The sequence below is a fragment of the Lethenteron reissneri genome, chromosome 46 (genome assembly GCF_015708825.2).
Source record: "Lethenteron reissneri isolate LAM-NWPU_2019-01 chromosome 46, ASM1570882v1, whole genome shotgun sequence".
In the NCBI taxonomy this organism is placed as follows: domain Eukaryota; kingdom Metazoa; phylum Chordata; class Hyperoartia; order Petromyzontiformes; family Petromyzontidae; genus Lethenteron; species Lethenteron reissneri.
In genome coordinates, this window is record NC_083824.1 from 4,844,304 (window position 1) to 4,871,664 (window position 27,361).

A 27,361-nucleotide genomic window follows, 5' to 3' on the forward strand; every position below is an offset into this window, starting at 1 on the left:
CATCAAGACAGACAAACATTTTGAGGTTTAGAACAGTTGACCAATCTAAACAATTTTTCTTAAAAAGGATTGTAGTTTAATAGCTTGGGAGCTCAGGAATCAATGGGTTCTTGTCTAAAATCACTAAACCAGATCCTGAGCTCAGAATCGTTTAGACTGGAGGAATCCGATTAACTACGAAGCTCTTTCACAGATCCATCATGAGCTACAACCATAGACTCCCAACCAAGGTGAAAACTAGATTTTAGTGTCAACCCAGTTGCCCATAATTCAATAAAAAATTACATGATCGATTATATACTTCATTATAACAAACTTGAAGGGTGCATTTGTATTTAGCTACTATGCACAGCTGAGGTGTATTCAGTCATGGTGGCTGTGTAAGATACAGCCTTAAACGATGTTGGGCGAAAGCATACTTGATCCAGGGAGTTGTAAAACATTGGTGAGCGGGTAGATGCTGTAACCAGAAAAAAAAACATTGAGATACACATGTACAGTAAATTGTAAAAAACAAAAAAATACAATAAAATGAACAGCGAGTCTGGTTCACATTTATTCAAGTGGCTTTCTGCTGCAGGATGTTGTGTGTTAGCTGCAGTTCTTCCTCCATCTTCCCCACCACGAGGTGTAGCAATCTGTCTGCAAATGGACCCTGAAAGCAACATCAAATTAACGGCAGTTAGCCTTGTAATATGAGAAGGGATTTCTACAGTAACCAAGCCCTCTGGTAGAGTTTGTTTGTGGATCTTGAGAATTGTATCATGTGAATCCCGACTTGCAGAAGAACAAGTGAATGTTAACCATGAGCATCAGTTTACCATATTCTCCAGATAACTGGTCATTTAGGAACAAAAACACTAAAATACAACATTCTAGGAAAGGGATGTAAACTATAAAGCTAGAAATTAGAATGGACGTTGGATAAAATAATACATGTTAATCTGCAGCATCAACTTATTATATACAATACAGTAAAGTCATTCTTTGGGTCTTTCGGTAAAGTCACGTAGATAGGTTCAAAGAAAATAACAACTACGACGTTTCGATGGCAACACAAGTGGTCGTCATCTACGTGACTTTACCGAAAGACCCAAAGAATATGAATCCCTGCAGTCACGACGGCTTTAAGTCAAGATTTAATACAGAAAATTCCAATCCAGTAGCAAGACGCACCTTGCTAATAAGATTGGTTTAAAAATAATCCCAAAGTTGCCATGCTACTGGCAATGATTAATCTGGAGGGCCATGCAGTCCAGTGGAATTCATGTTTGCTTCAGTGATTTACCTAATATGCTATTTTTGGTTATTTATATTACAACAATTTGCTGGGGAAAAAAATGCTTGATCATGTTTCTGCCAAATGAATTGACAACTTGCCGTTTAAACAGTACAGCAATGAAGAAAATAGAAATCCGAACAAAACTGTTCAGTTTATTTTGAATTACTCTGTGATCCAAGAAGCTCACATGAGAAATCGAAAACATTGCACAGACGTAAATCTATATATACAAGTCAGCTCAGGCAGATAGTTTTTATACATCATAGTAAAAAGACAATGATACATGAAATGATCCTGTTAATCTCAGTCTTGCATGTGTACAAACACCCTGAATGGATAAGCATTGGGGGGGGGGGGGGTTGGTGGTTAAAGGTTACCTGGGTATCCAAGAGTGCCTCCACTTCGCTGCACCACCGCGTATCCCTCTGCAGCGTCGCATTGGCCTGGTGAAACGGTTGCAGTTTGTCAGACAAATGAGTAAGTTCACAAAAGCCATCACTATTGACGCACTGTAATAACCTTCACGTTCATGGTCATAAAATCGCAGAGCCTATATCAATTACTGAATAAAGGTCTCCGTGGGGCCATTTCATGGGATGTTATTTGACGATACTTCACCATGCTGAGGAGTCAGCTTGGACTGGTTCAGAAATCACGGCTGACGTTGGGTATGGCTGGGAATTGAACTCAGGTGGGGTTTATAGTATAGTGTGCAAACCATTCTGCTGAACTAACCTGCATAATCCGCCTAACATTTGTGGCAGCATATATTATTGAGGGCAGGGAAATATTGATACAGTGGAAGCCTTTACTCTTTGGTTCTTTCGGTAAAGTCGCATAGTTAGAAATAAAATAAAACATCACGACGTTTCGATCGCAACACGCGGTCGTCATCAGGCAAAGGAGTCTGCCTCTAAAGGAAAACTTTATAAAAAAGCACCAGGAGCATGGGCGGTGCAGCCTTTGCCAAATTCAATTTCTTAACCACGGGAGATGCCTGTCAATAATAAGATATTTTAATCCTGTTGTGCACCACAGCCAACAAAAGTCCCTAAATCTTTTATTATGTCTTAAGTAATTTCTCATACTGCATGTTGGCATTACATTGCACGGTATGGGGTAGAGATCTGAGGTGAATGGTGGCTTCGCTGAAGAGCGACCAGAGCCATGGGTGTTGAGCGGCTTTCTATACTCTTGAGCAGCGATCAATGCACAGCTGCAGGCCATTGCTGTGGCCCAACGGAACCTCTTTGTAAACAAGTGTAATCAAATCAATAAACAAAATTACAACAAAGCTTTAGTTGCGTTTTCTCTTACAAAACCGCAAACACTGCACCACATTTCATAATTTTGTCGTTGATAAATTTCACGACGTTTTGCAAAATGAGGGTTGAAGAGGTTTGCACGCTGTGCCGTGAACTTGGTTATAGATTTGATTCCCGGTCACAGGTAAAATCAGTGCCGAGTGATATCTGATCCGGTCCTGGGCTTCCTCTTTGCCAAACCTGCACTTGCCAGCACAGTAAAGTGTGGTCAAATAACCTCATGACTGATGCACAACATGGGGAGGCCTTCATCTAGCAGAGGATTGACAAATGAGTAGATTATTATGATGGTGAGAATTCATAAGAAATCTGTTGAATTTTTACAAATGTAAATAATACGTGAGGGACAACTAAACAATTTGGTGTCTGCTGAAATGAGGAATAAGCAGTGCTTTTATCCATTGGTGGCCCTGAGTCGTTGGTAAAATGTTCATGTTGGCGCCCAGTCTACTCCCCACAACAACTACAGGTGACCCTCCGCAGGTGGATACTTTTATCAACCCTGAAAGAATAAATGACTAAATTTTGATTTAAAGCTTTCGTGACTGCAGGGATTAATATTATTGGTTCTTTCGGTAAAGTCACGTAGAAGGGAAATAAAAATATTAAACTAAATTCTCACGACGTTTCGACTGCAACACAAGCAATCATCAAATTTTCTTGCTGTGGATTTCACACCTGATGATTTCCTGTGTTGCAGTCGAAACGTGAGAATTTTATTGTTAAATATTTATTATTATTTCCCTTCTACGTGACTTTACCGAAAGAACTAATAAATGACTAATTCACTACCATCAGGTTTCAACTTCACAAGCTTTCACTTGCAAGCCGAGTGATCTCACCACAGCCGTCTCCTGGCCAGAGTATGCAACATATTCCTCAACAATCTCCGCTGTTGTGACACGGTAGAGTGAGGGGGTAAATATTCCACCTGAAGACGGAAGCTTGTGTTGCCTCCGAAACGTCATTTTTATTTTATTTTACTTTCATTATTTTTTTATTTTTACCTACATGACTACCGAAAAAAACCTAAGAATATGAATCCTTGCAGTCACAAAAGCTTCAAATCTAGAACTGAGAGGGTAAAGCCTCACCTGGGCCTCATCCACCTCCAGGATGTCTGAGAGCTCCGCCTCGGTGATGTTGAGGATGGAGGCAGCGAGGGACTGAGCTCTGCTCGCCGAGTCCGTCCGCGCGACCGTGTCGCTCGGATGCGCTCGCCGCAACAGAGCGTGCGTCTCCCGTGTGTGACGCACAAACTCCCCCGCCAATGCCTGGCTCACGCACGCACGCACACGTAACATTCACAGACACGTGCACGAACACTCCCCTGCCAGGGCAGAGGTCACAAACAGGTACACACCAATGTGCACTCGCATGTACGCAAGTATGTACGCACTTCCCCGCCAAGGCTTGGATCACACACGGACACTTATGCAGAGACAAAGATCCATATAGCCTTAGACTGTTGGCGCAAGTGCTGTTAGCAAGCGCCTATCAAGGTCGGTAGGGCACGCGAAGGTGGCCAGCACCACGCCCTTCGCCTCTCAAGTGGTGAAGTTTACACACCGCACCAGGTGCTCCCCACAATGCACACACATTATGCGTGTGCATATTTGCGCACGTGCACACCGGGCCAACACGCACTCACGGAGAGACCAACACGAAGCATCGCCGCGGGGGGTTCTCCCCACCCCGCGGACCCCCGCACCTTGACGAAGTTGGCGAACTGGGCGGTCCGCGATTGAGACGCGTTCAGCTGTTGGTGCAGGTCACGCAGCGTCTGCTGGCTGTGGCTCGCCAGCTCGTGCAGCTGCTGCGACGCCGCCGCCTCCAGCTCCTCGGCCGCCCCCTCGGCCGCGCGTAACCGCTCGTTGTGTTCGCGCAGCTTCTGCGTCTGCGGGGTTGATAATGCACAGCGGACACGTGGTCCTTAAGCAGATGATAGATTTGCTGCTGTGGATTGCTTTAGTAAATACGGTTCGGCATTTATAAAAATTGAGGGCAGCGTTTGACGGCGCAGCTGTAAGTCTCCTCTTTGGTCCCACCTTCTTGTCCAGCCCCTCCTTGGCTCTCTGGTAGAGCTGCTCGTACTCGCCCTTGGCCTTCGTAGCCACGTTCAGTCGCTGCTTCATCGAGTCGAGGGCGACCTTCCTGCCACTCGCCTCCTCCGTGAGGGATTTCACCTGGACGCATCGCATAGCGGGACATCGGACACTTTCGGGGTGACGGGATCCACTCAAACTTGTGTGTTTTTTGTAGATGGGATGAGTTTAAAACATCTATGATATTAAAAGGCACATTTTTATTTTAGGATAATTTCCATTAAATAATTGAACTTGTGACATCACCCAATGACACATAAGACATTTGGTGGAAAGCACGGATAGTGGTGTCACATCAGGTGATGTTATATTTTTCAGATTAATCAGACACCAAACATTTTTTCGGATCATCTTAAAATTTTAAATAGGCAAAACAATGTTCGTAAATTCATCTGCTTTTAGTCAACATAGTGTTAGTAAAGCATTTGTGTCAAGTTGTGAATCCGTGTCTTTCTGCTGCTGCAGTGTGGCGCAAATGTTCCCCGCACACATTTAACATTTCTCCTGAACAAGTATCCATGCTGCAGCCAAAGCTCCTCTCAGAATGCGACCCACAGGTTGAGATCCCCTGGTGTAGAGTGTGCGATTGACGCGTTAGCGCGAGAGGAGCAGCCCGAGTTAGCGGAGTTGGTGCTCCGGGCCGCGTGGGCTCGTTACCGACCTTCCCCTCCAGCTCGGTGAGTGCGGCCCGCTGAGCCGCCTCGCTCAGCTGTGCGCCCTTCACGCGCTCGCGCTGCTCCTCCAGCAGCTGACGCTTCATGGCGACGTCGCGCTCCCCTCGTGTCACCCTGCCCCGTGGCACACACACACATACGCGCACGCGCGCACACACATCGCCTCGTGAGAGACGACTCCGGAATCATCACTCACTCGCTGAGGTTCCAGCTACAAGTGGGGGAAATGACTCCACTCGTACGAATACAAAAAAATATTACGAGTGTTTTTCTCATTCACTGCATATTGAATACAGTTATTTGAAAGTAAATTAAAGTTAGAGGTCGCTGGGTGACTCGGGTCAGTGCTGAGCTTGCCTTACTAAGATCTTGGGTTCAAATCTAGGCACATTACTTGGCAAAAATGATAATCTTTTATGAGGTTTCTTGGTCTGGGTTTTTATTATTTACTATCTTTGTTTTACTAGGTAATGGCCACTGAGCTATGTAGCTCTTTTTCAGAAGCGACCTGGCCACAAATGATAGCTCAATAAAGTGGCTTACCACATCGAAACGTATAGCAGCCAAATACTCTAAACGCCGTGATGTTGATTCTAAATGTGGAGGGAAAAAACGGAGGACCGGGAGAAAAATCCACGCGATCACGAGGAGAGAGACACCGCAGACTCCAAATATACAGCAGCAAGCGTCAGGGTCGGGATCGAACCCACGATCTCCTGCATACCAGGCGAGGTAGTTAATATCTCCTAGCCACGATGATGATAATGAGAGAGAGACACGCAAACTTAAAATATACAGCCGCAGGCGTCAGGGTCGGGATCGAACCCACGATCTCCTGCATACCAGGCGAGGAAGTTAACATCTCCTAGCCACCATGATGCTAATGAGAGAGAGACACGCAAACTTAAAATATACAGCAGCAGGTGTCAGGGTCGGGATCGAACCCACGATCTCCTGCATAGCAGGCGAGGTAGGTTAACATCCTGCTACCGTGGCGCCATCTAGCCACTGTGATTAACTGTCATTGGCATGTGAATTAAATACAATGAAAACATCACATTTGTCAAATAAGCCGGTGAGCAGATGCTGTACGAGTTGAATGACCGCGTAGCCAGGAGGGAGAGCTGTCTGTTGGGGATGTTCAAGGGATTGTGTCGGCAGTGACGGTCCACATTTGAGCTTTTCATTGTATCGAGCGGCACGGTCGGTGCGTGAATCGACCTGCACTGGCGCACAAATCTATAACGGAGACGGGGGGACAAACGCCGTTTGAAAGAGACCACACAGCCCGCACGTACGGAAAGCTTGCAATTACAACTGCACGTTCACAAGTACACATTAAAATAGAACAAAATCTCGTGCACATCAGCGCCAGTGCCCTCTTTGCAATCGGTGGGATGAGGAACTTTTAGCAAACAGTTGATGCTTTGTGTAATGCTGTAAAATAAATTTGCATGGCTGCAGACATATAAATGTGACAAGGCTGTAACAGTGAGGTAGACCCATATGCGGGGCTTCCTTGAACAGACAAATTGTTGTTGTTCTTTGTCGTTTGTTTTTACCGATGTACTGAACCACTGTGCCACCAGTCCCCACAACAGCGGTTTCCCATGTAGCCTACACAGTGTGTTGGGGAAAGTGCTGTTAGCAAACCCCTACAAAGACTCGCACGGCAAGGGCTTGGTGTGGCCAGAACCAGGTCTGGCTGCCATTACCTCCCCAGTGTTGATGTTTGCATAGTGCAACCAGGTACTCATTTAAGGATGAGCCAACTTGGAAGAGGTCCAGAACCAGTTCAGATAAGCACCACTAGTGTTAGCCATGGCCTGGAATCGAACTTGAGGCATCGGGTTCGGAGAGCGATGTTCTAACATCTTCACCACCGCTAGCCACTACACACACACACGCACACAGATGTGCACTTGCGATCACTACACACCAAACCCATCCACCGTGTGGCTCGGATTTCCTAACGAGCAAATCAATGAGGCAGACACTTGCTGAATCAATGACATAGATCTGTGCGTTGTGGCTCAATTAACAAGCCACTGCCATTACCCTCATTCCAACAACGAACATGAGCTCCCAGAAAAGAAGCTGTATACAGCTGAGTGGAACCACCATCTATATTCGAGATCTTCAACACAACACGCAAGAGTTACTTGGTATTCAACCTATATTACAATTGCTGTTATTCATAAATAAGATAATTTGCACTTAAAGAGGGTGGGGATTTCCTCCAATCTTAAATAGCAGGCCGCTTGACAGCCGTACTAAATTGGTGCTCGCTAACAGCGGTACTTGTAGTATTGTGCCTGAACCTCACCACATCTCGCCAGGTAGCAACTGTATTGGCCAGTCGGAAAAAAATCTCTCTGCTCAGCTGGTGTTGGCCACTAAGCACGATAAAAGCTTCTTAACCATTCTAAGTTTTTGTGACTGCAAGGATCCATACTCTTGGTTCTTTCGGTAAAGTCACGTAGGTAAAGAAAATAAAAATAAATAAATTAAATCACGACGTTTCGATTGCAACACGAGCAATCATCATCAGGTGTGACAACCACATTGCTTGTGTTGCAATCGAAACGTCGTGATTTAATTAATTTTTATTTTTATTTTCTACCTATGTGACTTTACCGAAAGAACCAAGAGTATAAGCTTCTTAACCCTTTCCTGTTCCGATGACGTACATGTATGTACACCATCAGTTTTTTTCCAATTCTGTTCTGATAAACGTGTTCGTACATCATCAAAACAAAATCGGAAGAAAAAATTAATTAAAAAAACTTTATCGGTACCGAGGCTCCCACAAGGCCATGCGGGAGGGCGTGTGGCACAGTTTGGCACCAGCTATCGAGTGTGGTCGTGTCGCTGCAGTTATCTATGGTGAGTACAATGTCTTTGAAAACAACGGCGCTTCACCTCTCTAAATAAAATTAACCCTGAGCGGCTAGCGCATTCCGAGATTCCGAGGTGACCAGAACACCGACCCTGCAACTTGCAGACGCCTTCAAATGGGAAAGGGTTAACGTCCCAGAGCTTGGGTGTCCCACCACGATGCTGAATGACGTTGCAAATCCAGCATCACAACTACCAGCACCATAATCATCGTCAGCAGTCATGCTCTATCTACTGTTGGATGAAGCATCCTCACAGTTTCCCTCGCCGTTTGCGTGAGAGGCTGTGGTTTTCTGGTAATAACTCACTTGTCTTGGAGCTCTGAGATGTGCTTCTCCTTCTCCTGGAGCTCCATCCGCAGCTCCTTGATGGTCGCGAGCTGCCGAGACATCTCGCCCGCCGAGCCCTGCACATGCAGAACAAAGTCGGTTTGTAGATTATGATTTCAACATATACTTTTATTATGTTTTTCTCTGCAGCCGTTGGAAGAAATTTCATGGCCAAAGGCGCTTATGTGAAGCGCTCTAAGCAGAGATCAGCAACAAGTGCCAGAGATACACCTTCAGCCAAGAGCGGCATTCCACATTTCTATGCCAAACAGCAGTCTTAATAGGGCAAGGACTGTAGACTTGTCATCAAGTGGCACAGCTTCACCAGGTGGTGCTCGTTTTAATAACACAAGGTGCACCTGTATCTGGCCGGTCGCACCGTGGAAGTTTTGCGAGTTGAAATCCCGATGGAGCGGCTCGACCTCTCACCCTGAGCTTGAGCTGCAGCTGTTTGATCTCCGCGTCCTGGTTGGGTGGCGGGGCTGGCGGCGCCACAGCGGAGGCTGGCGGAGGAACCGGTAGCGCCGGAGACGGTAGGCCCCCCCTGACCTCGTCTCCGCCTCGCTCCAGGACTCGGATCTTCTGCTGCAGCTCGGACACCTCGGCACGCAGCCTCTGCACGATCGCACGCACGCGGGCACAGCTAACGCAGCCGTCTTTTCACTGCACGTGAAGCCCGGTTCACACGTGCACGTACGCGCAATGTACGATGTTTTGTATGCCGCAAGGACACTCAATTAATCTACAACTGTCGCGGAGCACAAATGCCTGCTGTGAAGATGGCTAGGGTGAAAGAGGGCATTACAGACAGTGGCGAAGTGAAGCAGGTGGAGGAGCATCCTCCCCCTTAGCGGAGGTGTGGAGGCTTTATGAGACGACAGGGGGGCAAGGAAGGGAGTTCCAGACAAAAGGTGTGCAGGAGTTGAGGAGGAGTGACCTCTCATGGACAAAAGATCACTGGGAAGTCTTGAGAGAGAGAACAAGGTTCAACTTCAGAAAGGAGCACAGCAGAGGAGAGGAAAGCGAGCGCCCATCAAGCAGGAGGCGTAGAGAGAGAGCTTCCCTGACCTGCGCCGCGAGCCGCTGCATCTCGGCGCGCTGCTGCGCCTCCGAGAGCCGCGCGCCGAGCAGCGTGGCGTGCTCGCGCAGCCGCGCCGCTGCGCCCTGCGCCTGCAGCCGGGCGGAGCGGAGCACGGCGACTCGGCGCTGCAGGGATGCCACGCGGCGCCGCAGGGCCCCCGCCACGGCTGGCGGAGGCGCCCGGTGTGGCGGCGCCGGCGCCGGGGACGCGTGGAGCGACGCCGCCGCGTGCTGCACGCGAAGGTGCCGCCTCCACCGTGGGTAGCAGGGCTGAGGGCGCGAGGGAGCACGTGCGCAGAGAATACGTCAAGGGCGGTAAAATTCACCTATGTTCTGTTGGGTATAGCTGGTTGAGAAGACTATTTATAAGTCTATGTCCAGCTTTGTCAGCCGGGAAACGGCTTCAGTTGATGTGTGGCGGATTGCTTGATGCATATTAGTTTGCTACCGTGAGATCTATGGTTTGGTCAATTAACAGCCGAGGCTAAGCCATGAGTTACTGGTTAACACCAGTAATCCCTGGGTTTAATCTTCCACGAAGCTCATGGTCCACCCTGAACGGCATCCACAAAACAATGGTAGCTACCTGATGCACAAATGGACAATTAATATCATATAACCACGCAATGCCCCATCCACAAATACGAAGGAGGCATCACAGCGATACACTCGCTGCTACTCCTGACGCGGTTATCTGGCTTGACCACTTGAACGTGAAATTGTAGTCGTCGCTCTGCATCTACGTCAGTCGGACGACAAGAAGAAGACCGGTGATCTGGGTTATAGGCCGAGGCTGTGATTGCGAGTGTATCCGCGTGTGGGTCTGACCCGTGCGGGGCCGCCCTTGGCGGTGCGGGGCCGCGCTTGGGACGCTTGCGCAATCAACGAGCCCAGGCTGCTGCTGGGAGTCGTCCTCTCCGTTGTCCCCGAATCCGTGTCGCTGCTGCACAGAGGGCAAGGCAATCACTCGATGCGACTCACACGCCCCATCACGTGATCACGTCGCCAAACGGTGGCAACTTGTGGCTATCAATTGCAGGAGGCTACCGACTCTGTCGTGGGATTTACAACATCAGCAGGTGAACTAGCTGATGAATGAAACATATGCAATGTGCAACTTGCCCCCGTAACTTTATCATTCTGAATATTCAACAGTGAATTAGCAAACCTCGATCAATGTCTGCTGATCAAGCACCATCTGCTACTCTCCCATCAGCCAGGGGTGCCGGGGCGCAGCACCTGTAGTCGCTCATGTCCTCCCATCCGTCCTTGCTGAAGTTGCGGAACGTGTTTCCCATCTCCTGGATGGATCGGTTCAGTACGGCCTGGTGGTGCCGGAGGTTCCCGCTGCGTCTCCTCCTGCCAGGCCTCCTCTTCCTCGCGGGGCCTCCGCTCCCTTCCGCGCGTCTCTCCCCGAGTCTCTCCTCGCATCCTTCCTCCGCGTTCCCCTCCGCATCCCTCCCGAAGGCGTCCGAGCACGGCGCGCCCCCGCCGTGTCGTGCCGCCGGTCGCCGCTTCTCCGCCAGCGCCGCGTTCTCGCGCCGCAGCTGGCGGCAGCGCTGCCTCAGGGCCCCGTGGCCCTCGGCGAGCGCCAGCCTCTGCGCCTCGAGTCCGTCGAGCCGACGCTCCAGCTGGCCGCACCGCTCGCTGGATTCGGCGCCTTCCCGCCGCAAGCGAGCCACTTGCCGGCGAAGCTCTGCGTTGGCGTCAAGGGCCCGCTCGCCATCCCGCGCCCGGCCCCGCAGCCCGGCGTTCTCCTCCTCCAGCCGCTTGAGCTGGCCCTTGAGCCCAGCCATCCTTCGGCCCAGATCGGAGTTCTTGCAGGACGTCTGCTCCAGCGTCTCCCGCAGCTGAGCGAGCTTCTCTTTGAGCTGCGAGCTCTCGCGGTCGGCAGCGGCCGTCTGCCTCGTTCTGTCTTCCGCCGTCCTCCTCAGTTTGGCCACGGCGGCCTTCAGTAGACTCCTCTCGCCGGCCAGGGCATCGCGTGCCTCAGCCAGTCTGCCAGCTTCCTTCTCCACCGCCTTCAATTGCCGTTGCAATGCGAAAATCTGGAAGAGCCAAGAAAACGTCCGTCAAATGAAGGCTTGCCAAGGCTGACGGGATGGGATCAGAAATGCCAACACTGCTGAGATGCAGGGGAGCTGCGCTTTGTTGGAATTTATTTGTGAAGGGACCTGGAGAGCCTGGACCCCCTCCCGACTTCCCTCCCTCATTCCCTCCCTCATTCCCTCCCTACCTCCCTACCTACGCTCCCCCCTCAACCCTGACCACTCCCTCCCCCGACCCCCACAAGCTTCGGTCTTGCCCCGATATATGAACCTCCTGGCAGTCACTGCTGGTGGCTGTGTCTTGAGTGCTGCTCGTGGTGGCTGGCAAAGGCAAGAGGGAGGGGGGGGGGGTGCCCCCACCTGCATCTGCTGCGAGTCTCGCAACTGCTCCGGCTGCAAGGAGCTGCTCCCCACCCCGCGGTGCTCCAGTCTCCACAGCAGCTCTGCAGCAGCAGCAGCAGACGACAAACGGCAGCAAAGACGATGGATTGAAGACAGCGACAGTCGCTCTCCAGTCTTCACCACGGACATCGCCGACCGATGCTCACCACCATTAGCATCACCCCCCCCCCCCCCCCCCACTCACTGGCAATGCCTTTCAATCTCGCCGATTATTCTGTCAGCAACATGACTGTTGCAGCCAATTCAAATAACCTAAGTGCTTAGCACACTGCAGTGCGACACTGTGACCTGAGTTCGATTTATGGATGTGGCTAACATCAGTGGCGAGAGCATTACCTGAAACGGTCCCGAACTACACTCCCCCCCCATCCCCTTCACCAACCCGTGCCTCGGATAAACAAAGAGCGGTGCGCGGTCAATATTGCATCTTGGACACCATTAAAGTAAACTAAAAACTATTAAAAAATATATTTTACCAGGTAAAGCCCACTGAGCTATTTTTCAGACGTGACCTGGCTATCACAAATGATAGCCTCAGCGAAGCGGTTTATAGTGTGGAAACGTATAGCAGCCAAACACTCTAAACGCCATGATGTTGATTCTAAACGTGGAGGGAAAAACCGGAGGACACGGAGAAAAATCCACGCGATCACGGGGAGAACACGCAAACTCCAAATATACAATTGTCAGGGTCGGGATCGAACCCACGACCTCCTGTATACCAGGCGAGGCAGTTAACATCTCGCCACCGTGGCGCCCCGATTGTCGAAGAACACAAGACTCCATACCGTCGCGCTCATGATGCAGGCAGTGTGAGAGCTGAGCCAACGCGGCGCGGTCTGCGGCCGCCTGCACGCGAAGGCGATCCAGCTCCTCCTGGAGACGCAGCCTGTGGCAACCACGGCCACGAGAGAGACAGAGCACCATCACACGTGGCACATGCACCATACAGCCAGCAGCACCGTCATGGGCCCACTGACACACGGCATGCAACAAACATACCTAGCAGCACACACGCTCACCAAGACCCACACACAGACAGAACAAGCACCGCACATACCCACAAGGATATACTCACAATACAAGTGTAATAAAAGGACTCAGACACTTCTTGCTGACTCCGTGTCCTTTATTTGGGGTTCGCGTTCTCCTTCCCACACGGCACTCCTCCTGAGACTCTCTCCCTGGCAGCCCCACATCTGCCTTCGCTCCCGTAGCCTTCCACGCTCCTGCAGCTCCGCTGCAGGCTCTTGGTACAGCCCTCTGGCTGCTCCCCCAGCAGCTCCATCTCTGCTCCCTGTTCCTCCGTGCGTGGCGATCTCGCCACCTCCCAATGTCAGCCCTTCGTGGCCTCTATGGCTATCTCGCCATTTCCTACCTCAATCCTCCACTCTCTCTTCCACCCCGCTGGCTGGCGCCGTCATGAGCCCCTCAGCCACCAGGCTGAGGCACGGCGACCACCCAACGTGTTCACCACCCTTCACTCCCCCGACTGACCCAGATAGCTTCCTGTCTCCCCGCTATAATTTCTCCCCCACGTCACCCTGACTCCTCCCTCTCGGATCGTCATATCCGCCCCGCCCATTTACGCCCGCATTACACTACCCTCCCCCGTAGAGAAAATCCCAGCCGTCCTCGGCTGAAACAGAACAAAATAATGCGGGCGAAGGCATCACAATCAGGAGTCCCCCAGACACAACGGAGATTATAACAACAACAACACAAGCAACGAAAGGGGAGGTATCAGGAACTGGAACAGAACACCGGCCTGTCCTCCGCGCAACATCAACAAGAATAAAAATGGCACAATGAACAAAAACGGCAACTGACACGCAAGAACGGCCAACGCGCACAATCCAGAAATGTGATGTTTTAGTGCGTGTCCATGTTGCAGTTCCATCCGCTCGGCTCAAGTCCAACGTCAAAGAGCAAGTGGTAGAGCAGAATGACGAACGGCGCTCAATTGCTCCTTCAAGTCCTCATCCAGCTAGCACACCAGGTAACACCCAGTGCGACGGGAGCTGAAGAATCTGTGACGAGAAGGAGAATCCAATCCCCTGAGGCACAGCACAACAACGCACATCCGCATGTCGTACACGACAGCCACCCGGCCTCAGGGTAGTGGAGATGATGTAAATCCAGCCCGCTTAAAAAAACTCCCCATAAATACCTAAAATAACGCAATGGATGCCCCAGTATTTACATTTTAACAACAATATTATTTACACGTGACAACAACAAAATTTCCTGCTCTTACCCACCAGCAGTCCTCCCTTGAGGACCAGCACAGACATCGCACGTACACAGCATGTACCCACGGTCACTCTCAGCAACCCAACAAAACACCTAATCGCACACCCTCGCGTGGAGAGAGCCACGCTCCCCAGCGGTGACGTTTAACTCGCCGTAACCCTCACCGTGGTCGTCAACCCACAGCAACATCCATTTACCATACTCTCGGCTAGTGCCATTTCGGGGAAGATCAGCACTCGGCCATGCTCCTCCCTTACTATCCCATCAGCGATGGACACACACCAGCCTCTTATAGTCTGACGCTTTATAGCCCAGGGAAGGTTCATCCCCCGGCAATGCCAGACCCCCTGTACTCCCCCCACGGGGCAATGTTCTCTTATAGAGACAATAACACCCTAACCCAGATCCCGTGAGCCCCCGGCACACCAGGTTCAGTCTGCCACCGCACAACTGAACCATGACTCCCCGAGCCATATGAGCACATGGCCCATTAGTTTAAGACATACCACGGAGGTTTCGCCTCCGGGCTGTCAGGTCAGCCATCAGCCATAGGCCGAAGTGACCACAACTCGTGCATCACCCACTCAACAATGGCAGGCATAACAGATGGAATATTTGCCCCACCGCGGTTTTTCCCGCGCGCTCAAAATGGCGTCCCCCTTCGCCCAGCGCGTTCGCGCAATATCTCGCGCGCACTCAAAATGGCGGCCCTTTCCGCAAAGCGCATCGTCACCATACCCCGCGTGCGCGCAAAATGGCGGCCCAACGTGCGAACACGTGGCCAGTTTTCTCCATTCGTGCACCCCAGCTTCCCTTAACTGGGGGTCACAAGACGCATCCCCCGTCACGTTATAACAACCCCACCAACGATAGACGCACAGCCCCAGCTTGCTGCGCACAGCTGTCATATCGTGGAATTTTTAACCAATATTTTACCAACCACATTGGTTACACAACCCAACTCGCTAAGCAACTCGTGGCTGCATGCGATCAACCGAATACGCGACGCCACTTGGCGCCAATTTACGGTCCCATTAGCATTAACCTTTGAGACACCCACAACGGCGTCATCGCGCACCCTCATTTTCAAAAAGCTCAATTACCCCTATAATATACACGCAATCTCGTGTGCACAACACCCATACAACCAAATTTTATGGTCCCCCTCTATAATATACACGCAATCTCGTGTGCACAACAACCATACAACCAAATATTTGGGTCCCCCTCGAATTTGTTAACAATTTCCAACAGGTACGCACAATATAATAACAATTTCAATTCCAATAGTCAACCACTGCATCGCACCCCATAACCATACAGAACGGTATAACAGCACATGCAATCAGCATATCGCGATCACACGCGTACATTTAAGCACAATAGCAAGCAGATCTGCAGGCAACCAACACACCATTAATCCTGTCGTAACTTTGCAGCAACAACACAATTATTCTCTCTCTTGCAACAATCGCATCGCACACAGCACCTCGCAGCACAATACACCAAAAAAATATATATATTTTTTTTCCAATTAAGCCCATCGCACAAGGTAACCCACAAATAATACAGCGCAAGATACCCGACGCTCCCAAGTTAATAATTAACTTCACCATTAAGATAACAACTCCACGCAGCAGCGCACACACACAATTTGACACTCAGCAAATACAGCAGACTCTCCGTCCATTCTCAACACACGCACACACTTACATTGACACCATTAACAAGCAGATAGCGCGTTCATCGTTATTACACACACATCCACACAGTCCGAACCGCGCTCCGCACAATCGAGTCATAAGAGAAAACCAAAATAGCCCCCCGGCCCTCGAAAGATGAGTGAGGTGTGTGTTAAGGCCGGGTGCGTATCGTTATGACTCGCCCGGGGCTGCAGCAAGAAGAGGACGGCAGGGTGGCAACTTGAGACGCCTCGCAGAACTCGTTCGGCGACTTGACGGCTCCGTTGTCACGCACCCGAGCCAGGACGGGAAGCTCCCGCCCCAGCAGCTGCAGCATCGGCGTCTTCTCCTCGCAGCACCCCCTCGAAAAACAGCAGCTCACAGCAGGCTGCTCACCCCGCGGCACCTCCAGATGGCAGCGCAAGGCTGCCTCTCCGCCGCGATGTTGAAGATGGCGGCGTCCTCCCGCCGCGGTGAAGACAAGATGGCGGCTTCCCGCCTTTTCTCCCCTGCCACGCCCAAGATGGCGTCTTCGTGCCACGTGGCAGATGGCGCTGGCAGCGCAGGAAAGGCAGAGGCCTGCGGATCACCACCGGGCCTCCCCGACGCCGTCCTCGGCGTGGTGAACTCACACAGTTGCGCCAGCACGATTTTCAAGGTCTCCCTCTGCGCCGCCATCTGTCTCCATCGTAAGTTGGCATCCTCCGGCACAGACAGGTCCACCAACGCGGCGACACCTTGCTCACCCGGACCCGTACTCGTTCCAGAACGGATCTCCTCTTCCATCGCAGGCAGGTCCACCGTCTGAGGAAGGTCGTCGTCGTCGGATGATGTAGCAGGAATATTCTTTTTTTTTTCTTCTTTCTCTCAGTTGTTTTGAGATGCCGTTTCACTTCTGACACCAGTGTAATAAAAGGACTCGAACACTTCTTGCTGACTCCGTGTCCTTTATTTGGGGTTCGCGTTCTCCTTCCCACACGGCACTCCTCCTGAGACTCTCTCCCTGGCAGCCCCACATCTGCCTTCGCTCCCGTAGCCTTCCACGCTCCTGCAGCTCCGCTGCAGGCTCTTGGTACAGCCCTCTGGCTGCTCCCCCAGCAGCTCCATCTCTGCTCCCTGTTCCTCCGTGCGTGGCGATCTCGCCACCTCCCAATGTCAGCCCTTCGTGGCCTCTATGGCTATCTCGCCATTTCCTACCTCAATCCTCCACTCTCTCTTCCACCCCGCTGGCTGGCGCCGTCATGAGCCCCTCAGCCACCAGGCTGAGGCACGGCGACCACCCAACGTGTTCACCACCCTTCACTCCCCCGACTGACCCAGATAGCTTCCTGTCTCCCCGCTATAACTTCTCCCCCACGTCACCCTGACTCCTCCCTCTCGGATCGTCATATCCGCCCCGCCCATTTACGCCCGCATTACACAAGTATTGCACACGCCACACAATACACACACAACACATGTGCCAAACATACCCTGCACTAGTTATATACGGCAATATGCATCACTCACACTCAATAACACCATTACACACACACACAGAGCTCGCATACACACACCCACCAGCACCTTCACACATGGCACATGCATCACACATACCTACCGGTCACCACATGACACGAACATACACACGCAATAGCAGAAATGTAACGATTCATTGATTATGAGCCATTCTTGCAATCGGATACATACGCAAGTAAAAAATCATGCACCTGAGAATACATAATTTCTGCTTCATATAGTTCGTACATTATTGGTTCATAAAAAGCCTGGAGGTACGTGCCATCGCTGCGCAATGTAAAACATAAATACACATATCAATTGATCTTCTTGGTTCTTTCGGTAAAGTCACGTAGAAAGAAATTAATAAAATAATAAAAACATAATTAAATAATTCTCACGACGTTTCGGCCACAACGCAAGTAGCCGTCTTCAGGTGAAGAACAGGTCTGTCAAGGAGACAGAATCTGAATGACAGCTACTTGCGTTGTGGCCGAAACGTCGTGAGAATTATTTTATTATGTTTTTATTATTTTATTAATTTCTTTCTATGTGACTTTACCGAAAGAACCAAGAAGATGAATCCCTGCAGTCACGAAAGCTTTAAATCGAAACATATCAATTCGTGAAGCCATAACTGTGACAACTCATCGGGTTGTGGAGGGCGAATCGTTACATCCCCCCACCGGCGTCCGACCGCCGTCTCACTTGTCGGCCTTCAGCTCGTGGTTCTCCCGCTGGACGAAGGCCAGCTCGTTCCACACGCCGTCGCTGTCCTCCTGACGCAGCTCGTGCGGCGCCGCTCTCTGAGGCCCGCCCTTTCGGCCGCCCCTGCAGAAACAAAGCGCCGCTGCCCGTGACCCCCGCGATCAAAGCAGCAGCGGCCTCGCCGCAGTGCGAGCCGTTCACACCGGGGAAGGCGGACCCGTTTCCTTCGTGAAGGCTGCAAAGTATGATCTGTGTTTTGATTTAGTGTGCTGATCTTAAAGGTGCATTGAAAAACGTTGATACTCCGACTGATGCTCCTGCTTTTGTGGAGTGACTCATGCAGCCAGCTATGGTGGTACATGTTGTTTGTTGTTTATTGTGAAAATTCGGTCACAGTTCCTATGATCACTGTTACATTGTGTTTATGGCTTTATTTTGGCGATTTCGAAAACGTTTTTATTTGGTTTGGCCATGTTTGTTTGTTGTAGTACGGAGTTAGACTGATGGCCTTAATCTAAGTTGTGGTTGTTGTTGTTTGACTTGCATCCCACTGGGATTTTTGCACACAGCGTTGGTGTACGGTGCTTTTTCTGCAATATTTTGCTGTCTTTTCTTGGATTTTCTGTTTGCACATAGTCACATAATCATTTTAAGATTTTTTCTTGTTCATGTTTTATTTTTTGTTTGTTGCGGTTGCACCCGAATGGCTCACAGGGCTATACCAAATAAATGAAACTGAATAAGACTTTAAAGTGCTTTTTGTGGGCCACACATTAACACACGTTGTGTCGGCAGGTGAAAGCGATGCCCTTCAGTACCCGCTTCATAGGGCTAAGAACCTTGCAGTGACCGATATTGTTTGGGGGGCTATTGTGAAGTGGTAGGAACTCATGTGGCCATGGGGCCTATGAATTGGAGTTGCAGGCCTGGGGTTCCCTCACTTCACGAAGTGGTTCAGGGGGTTAATACAATTAAAACATGTTGTCAAGTGCAGCGAGTTAATGGTCACAACCTCATTGCCAAATGATGAATTGAAAAAAAACTCATCGGGTATTCACTTAATTTGGTGTATTCCAGCTTGATTGACAAACAACGCTTTGTAAATCATATTACAAAAAATACTGACGTGATGAAGGGACGTATTAAAGTGATATCACCTTGATGGTTGACTGCTTGCTGACTTCAAAATAGAGATTTATTTGTCTTCTTATGTGATTCTAGATTTGAAGTTTTCGTGACTGCAAGGATCCATACTTTTTGGGGTTTTTCGGTAAAGTCATGTAGGTAAAAAATAAAATAAAATAAAAACAACTAAATTAAATCACGACGTTTTGGAAGCAACACAAGCCTCTTTCCCGATTTAGAGTGTATACAGATTTAGACTAAATAGATTTAGACTCTATACCGATTTAGACTCTAGACAGATTTAGACTCCATACAGATTTAGACTCTGCAGAGATTTAGACTCTATACAGATTTAGACTGCCGTTATTGTTGCAGTCGCGGCGCTGGCCCCACGACGGGGAGGCCGCCGTCACTGACCGTCCGTGCTGCTCCTCGGCCTGCCGCAGCTGCTCGGCGGCGACGCGGAGTTTGTCCTGCAGCGCATCGAGACGCTCGCAGCGCCGGTCGTGCGCCCGGCGCAGCTCCTCGCCCTCCTGCGCCTGCGCGAGATGGGGCGACGATGAGAGCGGGAGCGCGGTGCCGCGCGATTTCACTATCACTACAAGCCACAATGTTATCATCGCCATCGCAGACAAAGGCAAACAAAGACTAAGATTCCCCCGTGTAGCCTTAACAGACTGTTGAGGCAAGTGCTGTTAGCGAGTACCAACGAAGGCCGGTACGGCTCACGAGGGGGTGGGATGGCCAGCACCAAGCCAGGCCGTCTTTGTCTCCCTAGTAGCGATGTTTACACACTGCACTAGTTAATAATTTGAGGCTTAGTCAACCGAGGGGAGGCCCAGGACCGATGCAGATAATCGTCACTGATGTTGGCCGTGAGCGGGAATCGAATTCGGGTTTGTGTTTAGTTTGTTGTCCTTCTCTCGCACCTCCGACTGGCCCGGTTGGTTACGTACGCTGCGAAAGAAGTTCAACATACATACACAACATACCTGCACCTGCAGCAGGTTTTCCAGGCCACGCACCCTGCCCTGCAGCAGGAGAAGCTGCGCTTGAGAGTCGGAGAGGAGGCGCGACGAGCGACTTGGCGAAAGCGAGCGGGCGCGTGTAGCGGCGTCCCTGCCCTGTGGAACGACAGGACACTTGCCCTCGCCGCCCTTGTCCCACAGATGCACGCAATGCTCACGTACAAGACAATGTGATAACGCGGGGCAAACTTTCAATGTTGCGCCACTCAGAGGAGGGCCACCACAGCATCTTCAAGTGACGTCACTGGAATACCTTTTTAATGTATCCACAATATGACGCACTGGTGCGCTGCGAGATCTCGCCAACGGGGGGTCAGTGTACGCCCGAGAATTGAAATGACAGTGCTTGGTCCAGTGGGAGGTTGGAAGAAATTTTGAAGGTGAGTCGGCAGTTTTATATTAACACAAGCCGACCAAAACAGCAGCTTCATCCTGGACCAAACCCACTTTGGAAAACAAAGTAAAATCACAGCTCGTAGTATTGTGTGTGCCATCTTCATGTAAATGGGAACAAACAGGACGAGCTTTGCTACTGCTGTGTGGCCAGCACCTGAGCGGTGGTGGAGGCGATGCTCTGCCGGCAAGGGCTTCTGTATCTCCCGTGCACCGGAGCCGTTGCCGGGTTTGACAGCTGAGCCAGCCTCGTGGTGACGTCACGCAGCCTCTCCTGCAGGGCCTCCTTGTCGGCGAGCAACATGTCCAGCTCACGGGTGCCACTTGACTCACTCTGCTGCCAACACCGAGGCAAAGATCCCCCGTAAAGGCTTTTTAACAGACTTGGGGCAATTGCTGTTTAGCGAGCAGCTGTGAAAGCCGACATGGCATACGAGGGAGTGGGTGGTCAACACCACGCCTGGCCAACTTTGGCTTCCCAATGCGGATGTTTACCCGGCACTACGTACTCATGTAAGGCTGAGTTGACCTAGGGGAGGCTCAGGACTGGTTCAAATATTGCCCACTATTATTGGTTGTGAGAGGGAATCGAATTTGGGTTGCTGGGTTCGTAGCAGTGTGCTAACCACTCCACTACCGCACCACATCTCACACACAAAGACACATATCCCCCCGTGCCGCCTCTTTATAACCTGTTGGGCCAAAGACTGTTAGCAAGCACTCATTGAGGCTGGCACGGATCACATTTTTCAGTTTTAAGAGCAGCAAAGCCATGGGTACCAACCTATTGTACAAACGGAGTTTGTTTTTGGGTAACGTCTGACTTGTATTGGTTATAAACCTCCAACTCCTGCATGTGAGTTACCTGCTGCATCCCAGTGAGGTTGGTTTGCCTGCTGCTGCTGCCTCCATCCTCCATCTGTTCTGGTTGCTGCGGTTGTGAGCTCGGGGTGCAGGGGCCATGCCTCAGTTGCACCACGCTGGCCTTCAACGCCTCGTAGCGCAGATGCAGCTCATCGTGCATCTACAGACAGCAATTCGTATCATCATCATCAACGATGACAATTCACTTCTGGATGAAGGCCTCTCCTCGCTGTCATCCTGTCTTACAGATCTGCGAAATAATAATCAACCTAGCATCTATACATGAACCGATTTTATCACTCCATCTCTGCGGTGGACGTAGTCTGGTGCTCATTACCACCAGTTTTTAAGTCTCGACTACTTTCCATTATCTCTTCAAGCGATGAGTCTGGCCCAAGCCCACTAGCAGTGGGCTTGGGCCAGACTCCTCTTTCTGTCTCTCAATGTGATTCCAAGTAGGCATCTCTCAAGGTTTCTTTGCGAATATTTCAGCTCGTTCCATATTCTGCATCAATATCCATATTTCTGATCCGTGTCACAGCAGATAATATATACACCGATTAAAAACAATTAGCGGCACGCCGCTCAAATAATTTACACAGCACACAGGACGCAACTAACTTGGCCACAAATCTATGGGGACAGTAGCCTCAGCCACAAAGTATCATCATCAATCATCATCTTCTTGGTTCTTTCGGTAAAGTCACGTAGAAGGGAAATAATACAATATACAAATGTAAAACAATAAAATTATCACGACGTTTCGACTGCAACACAAGCAATCATCATCAGGTGTGAAATCCACAACAAGATAAAAAAAATATATTTTTATTATTTTATTATTTCCCTTCTACGTGACTTTACCGAAAGAACCAAGAATATGAATCCCTGCAGTCACGAAAGCTTCAAATCAAAATCATCATCATCATCATCATCGCTATGCATGCGTGTGGTGGCACGCGCCCCTGTGCACCTGCTGCAGCGAGGCGCTCTCAGCCCTGTGCGTCTCCTCCTGCTGGCGCAGCACCCGCTGCGTGTCGCGGGTCAGCTCCTGCAGCTGCTCCACCAGCTGCGACTGCTGTGCGGCGTGCTCCGCTTGCAGGCGCTGGTCGATCTGCAGCTCCTGCAGCTGCTCCCTGCGGATGGAAACAGGAGCATCGCTCGGTCAGCCTCAATAGCTGCTGGGACAAATGCTGTTAGTGAGCACCTATTAACCCTTTCCTGTTCCGAGACGTCAGCAAGTTGCTGGGTGTGGGTCCCGTGCACCGCTGAATTTTGGAACGCGTAAGCGGCTCAGCGCTAATTTTATTTAGAGAGGCGTAGTAGCGCCGTTATTTTAAAAGACAGCGTACTCACCGCAGATAACTGTAGCAACAAGACCGCACTCTATGATAGCTGGCGCCAAACTGTGCCACACCCCCTCATGCATGGCCTTGTGGGAGCCTCGGTACCGATAAAGTTATTTTATTTTCGGTTTTTTTCCAGGGTTAAGGCCAGCATAAGCACCGTCTCCCCACTGATATACAAACACCAGGTACATGTCATAGGCTGGGTTAACCTAGGTGAGGTGCAAGCCAGGATGTAATGTACATTGTCAGATATTTTTTATCTAACCACGCTTGCAAAGCGTGGGGGCTAGATGATTATTCTTCACCGCACTGGTCAGTGTGGGTTGCTGAAGGTGGATAGCATACGCGTAGGAGCATAGTACGCTACAACAATGTATATTGCTAAACTGCCCTCTGCTGCAACAAGCATTACCCAGTTTCAAACGTAGCTTCTGAGATCAGAGGAGTCTGGATGCATTCCGGTTGATGCGGTCATAGTTGCAGGGTGCAGTAATAGCGTGTACATAAGTCAGGTGGAGTGTGGTGCCCCTGATATATTATTACGCCACTTGCTTATCCGGATGAGGCTCAATGAGTCTCATTGCTATATGTATTTGCAATTGAGTAATTAGTACATAAAATGCCATTCGACTATTGGTACTGTAGTGATAACACTGTAGTGATGCAACACAGATATGACAAGCATGCCTCAGAAATGACGGTCGAGGGCACTTTCGATTACGCAACTAAAAGTCAACCTTTGACGCTGGGAAATAACTTATCTCGTGGAGAAAACTTGAGACTCGTGTCAGACGGCCAGGGACACACACAGGCACGGTGTACAAAGCAACAACGTCTTCGTGTTGTGTGGTTGTCGGTCACGGTGGCGAGATGTTAACTACCTCGCCTGGTATACAGGAGGTCGTGCGGTCGATCCCGACCCCTGCTGTATATTTGGAGTTTGCGTGTCTCTCTCCCTGCCGTCGCGTGGACTTTTCCCCGGGTTCTCCGGTTTTTCCCTCCACATTTAGAATCAGCGTCACGACTTTATTTGGCTACTATACATCATTTGTGGCCAGGTCGCTTCTGAATAAAAGAGTTGTACCGTTCAGTGGGCCCTACACCTGGTAAAATAAAAATTAATAGTTTCAGGCTTGAGTCTCCCTTTTGAGTCACCTCGTTTTGTCGAGCTCGGCGTTGCTGCGTGACAGCTGAGCCTGGCGCAGCGTCACCTGGGCTTGGAGCTCGTTGCAGTGATTGGTCCGCTCCTCCGCCTGCTGCCGCCACTTCCTTAACTCCTGTTCCAATCTCTGAGCGCACGAGCACGACGAGGTAAGAGGTGAATTGCAAATACAGGTAGTCCTCGACTTACAATGGAGATGCGTTACGACGACCCCATCGTAAGTCAAGAATATTTTAAGTCAAAGATGGCTTAGCCTGCCCAGGAGTCTTAAAGAATGGTGATAATTTAGCAAAGCAGAGCAATTTACAGTACCGTACTGTATAAACTATATACTGTATGTATTTATTAATTACAATACTGTATTTCACAGTAAAATGTAACGTAAAAACAAGGTGAAATTCTTAGCCTACCTATATGAACTGCAATTTAATCGAATTTTTTTTTAGGAAACAATCCCATCTGCTATAAAAAACTTTTAACATGCATTGAACGTATCGTATCGTGGTAACCCTAAAATGAAATCGCTAAAGCTATGTATCATACATGCATTGAACGTATCGTAACGTATCATATTGTACTGTACAGTACTCACCTGCCGCGCGAAATGTAAAATATTTCACAATTTTGTCGTATTGATATCGCCATCGTAAGATCAAAATATCGGAGGTCGGACCATCGCAACTCGGGGACTATCTGTACAGTAAAAGCCCAATAATTATAATAATGAAGCGTTCCCCATTACACCGCGGATTTTGATCTACTGCGGATTCAATGCATGCCCCCCCTAAAAAAAGATTAAATTAACTTCATGTTTCATTTTGTGGAAGAACCAATTATAGTAAAAGCCCAATATAACGCGGGCATCGCGGGACATGAATAACACCCGCATTATTGGCTACTCGCGTTATAATGGAAATTGCACCCAAGGTCGCATTTTCCATGTTAGTTGGGTGGCCATCATCGAGGCGGCTCCTGTGGCAATGTGACGAATCGGGTACGCACACATACGCGCTTTGCAAAGAGGATGCCATGAAGCACTCGCGTTCCTTTCACACACACAACACAACAACTCACAGGTGATAGACAGAACATCCCAAGTCCGGCTTTCCAGAAAAAACAAAACTGTTACTTGCTGAATGTTTGAAATTACATGAGCAGCAATCACAGCGGAATAATAATTATCATAATAATCACAGCCTCATTGTATTATACGCCCGCAGAGGGCAGCATAGCCAGAGGGATTTTACATGTAAGTTTGAGTAAGGGGCCGTACATAAATGACGTCACGCGATTTTGGACGATTTTTGACCCCCCCCCTCGTCACACGGCGTCACAAAAAGTCAGACACCCCCTCAAATATGACGTCACAAAGCTCTGCCCCCCCCCCAAAAAATAAAACATGCTTCAAATCGCTTTAAACTATTGTCATTGTAGTGCATATTTAATGTGGCGCTGCACTCTGATGTTGTAGCAGAAAACATTTATTAAAAAGTCTATTTAATTAAGTAGAACGTGTTGTCTATATTTATTTAAAGTTGCGCATTTTGATGTGATGTCACATTTATCAACCCCCCCCCGCCCCTCGTCACAAATGTCTGACCCCCCATTCCCCCCTACGTGCGTGACGTCATTTATCGACTGCCCCTAGCGACCCTATTTGTAAATACACAGTGTGTGTCATTTTCGAAACGATGTATCTTACATAAAGATATCTGTGGGTTCAGCAACCTTCCAGGGTGCATTTTTCATTATAACGTGAGTAGCCAATAACCCGAGTGTCATTCACGTCCCCTGATGCCCGCGTTATATCGAGCTTTTACCGTAATTGGTTCTTACACAGAACTTGATGGCTGCATCGTGAGAGTAAGAATGGATATTTATCAAAGAATCCATTTATGCCGATGACCAAATTACTTGCAATGAGCCAGATCTCGTCAGATCTCGGAAGCTGAGCAGCATTGAGCCTGTAGAGTGTTAGATGGGCAACCACCACGCCTAAAACAGCTGTTCTAGGTTGCTGCAGGCCTACGGTATCAGCAGAGGACATCGTTGTACTGTACTATGCTTCTACATCTGAGCTCCCCGCCTTCACTGAACATGAAGTACGATAAAATAACCCCCATGACCCGCATGGCATGGGAGGGGCTCTCATCCAGCAGTGGATATCAAAAGGGCTCTACTCGTACGATGAACAGTTAAACGTGTCTACGACTGACATCGGCTGTGGTTATGGAAGGAGCGAATGTAAACGGCGTCTCCGGCGTCCTCCTCACGTTCACGTTCTGCTCGGCCGCCTCCTGCTGCTGCCTGCTTTGCTCCGCGCGGCCACGCAGCGTCTCCACCTCCACCGCCAGCTGCGTGCAGCGCTGCTGCAGCTCCTGCCTCTCACCGTCGTGTCCCTGCAGCAGCCGCTCCGTCAGACGCTCGCTCTGCTCGTGCACGGCCTGCAGCTTCTGCAGACCCAAACGCGCGATTCGCGCGCCGCAGGGATCGTCACACACGAAGTGGGGGCGGGCAGCAGAGGTCGCAAACGGGTTTTGATTCCTTACCCGTACCCGGTCGCACCAGGGTCGCATACAGGTACCCGTACCCTATCCGATACCCGGCTACCCGTACCTGGCCGGGTATCGGGTAGGGTACGGGTACGAGAACCCGATTGCGACCTCTGGGATGAAGCCATGTTGCAAGCGCGGGTGGGTTGATTCTAGGAACTTGAATTGTGAGAAGAGACAAGACGTTGGGAAATGAGTGACAAACGGTGACTCACCAGTGACTCACGGCCTACCCGTACCCGGCCACACCAGGGTCGCAAACGGGTATCGGGTACCCGATTGCGACCTCTGGCGGGCAGCGCAGCTGAGTAGAGGGTGAGCGTGGAGGTTGGCGTGATGGCGAGCGGTGAGGAGAGGAGTCCGCTCACCTGCAGCTCTGCGCGTTGCTCTGCATGCTGCGCCTGCAGGCCCGACAACTGCTGCTGCAGCGCAGCGTTCTGCTCGTCCGTCGCTTGCTTCCTCTGCACAACGTTGCTCAACTCCTGCTGCTGCCCTCCAACACGCTGAAACACACCGGCATGTCAGGTCACTCCGTCGGGCAATCAATTAATCTATTGGTCGGTTTTGTTGTCACCAAAATGTCGGCAGCCTTCGTTCAAACAGTT

General features: G+C 50.2%; 1 protein-coding gene across 11 annotated transcripts in view; it reads right to left on the reverse strand.

The window, feature by feature from the left end:
- Positions 1 to 63: 63 nt before the first annotated feature.
- LOC133354222 (centlein-like) overlaps positions 64 to 27,361 on the reverse strand; it is a 32,742-nt gene continuing 5,444 nt past the window's right edge. For 10 of the 11 annotated variants that reach the window (XM_061570890.1, XM_061570894.1, XM_061570888.1 and 7 more), the window contains exons 5-26: positions 27,125 to 27,259; positions 26,478 to 26,657; positions 24,198 to 24,331; positions 22,667 to 22,829; positions 21,695 to 21,853; positions 20,987 to 21,166; positions 20,401 to 20,532; positions 19,826 to 19,947; positions 18,284 to 18,406; positions 12,932 to 13,032; positions 12,102 to 12,184; positions 10,933 to 11,741; positions 10,522 to 10,636; positions 9,682 to 9,963; positions 9,043 to 9,228; positions 8,593 to 8,690; positions 5,374 to 5,500; positions 4,656 to 4,793; positions 4,319 to 4,504; positions 3,702 to 3,881; positions 1,660 to 1,725; positions 64 to 655 (exon numbers count right to left, since the gene is read on the reverse strand). In XM_061570890.1, the coding sequence (XP_061426874.1) occupies positions 560 to 655; positions 1,660 to 1,725; positions 3,702 to 3,881; positions 4,319 to 4,504; positions 4,656 to 4,793; positions 5,374 to 5,500; positions 8,593 to 8,690; positions 9,043 to 9,228; positions 9,682 to 9,963; positions 10,522 to 10,636; positions 10,933 to 11,741; positions 12,102 to 12,184; positions 12,932 to 13,032; positions 18,284 to 18,406; positions 19,826 to 19,947; positions 20,401 to 20,532; positions 20,987 to 21,166; positions 21,695 to 21,853; positions 22,667 to 22,829; positions 24,198 to 24,331; positions 26,478 to 26,657; positions 27,125 to 27,259 (3,795 nt within the window). In that variant the 3' untranslated portion in view covers positions 64 to 559. The remainder of the gene's footprint in view (positions 656 to 1,659; positions 1,726 to 3,701; positions 3,882 to 4,318; positions 4,505 to 4,655; positions 4,794 to 5,373; positions 5,501 to 8,592; positions 8,691 to 9,042; positions 9,229 to 9,681; positions 9,964 to 10,521; positions 10,637 to 10,932; positions 11,742 to 12,101; positions 12,185 to 12,931; positions 13,033 to 18,283; positions 18,407 to 19,825; positions 19,948 to 20,400; positions 20,533 to 20,986; positions 21,167 to 21,694; positions 21,854 to 22,666; positions 22,830 to 24,197; positions 24,332 to 26,477; positions 26,658 to 27,124; positions 27,260 to 27,361) is intronic. The other variant, XM_061570899.1, reaches the window with a different exon arrangement.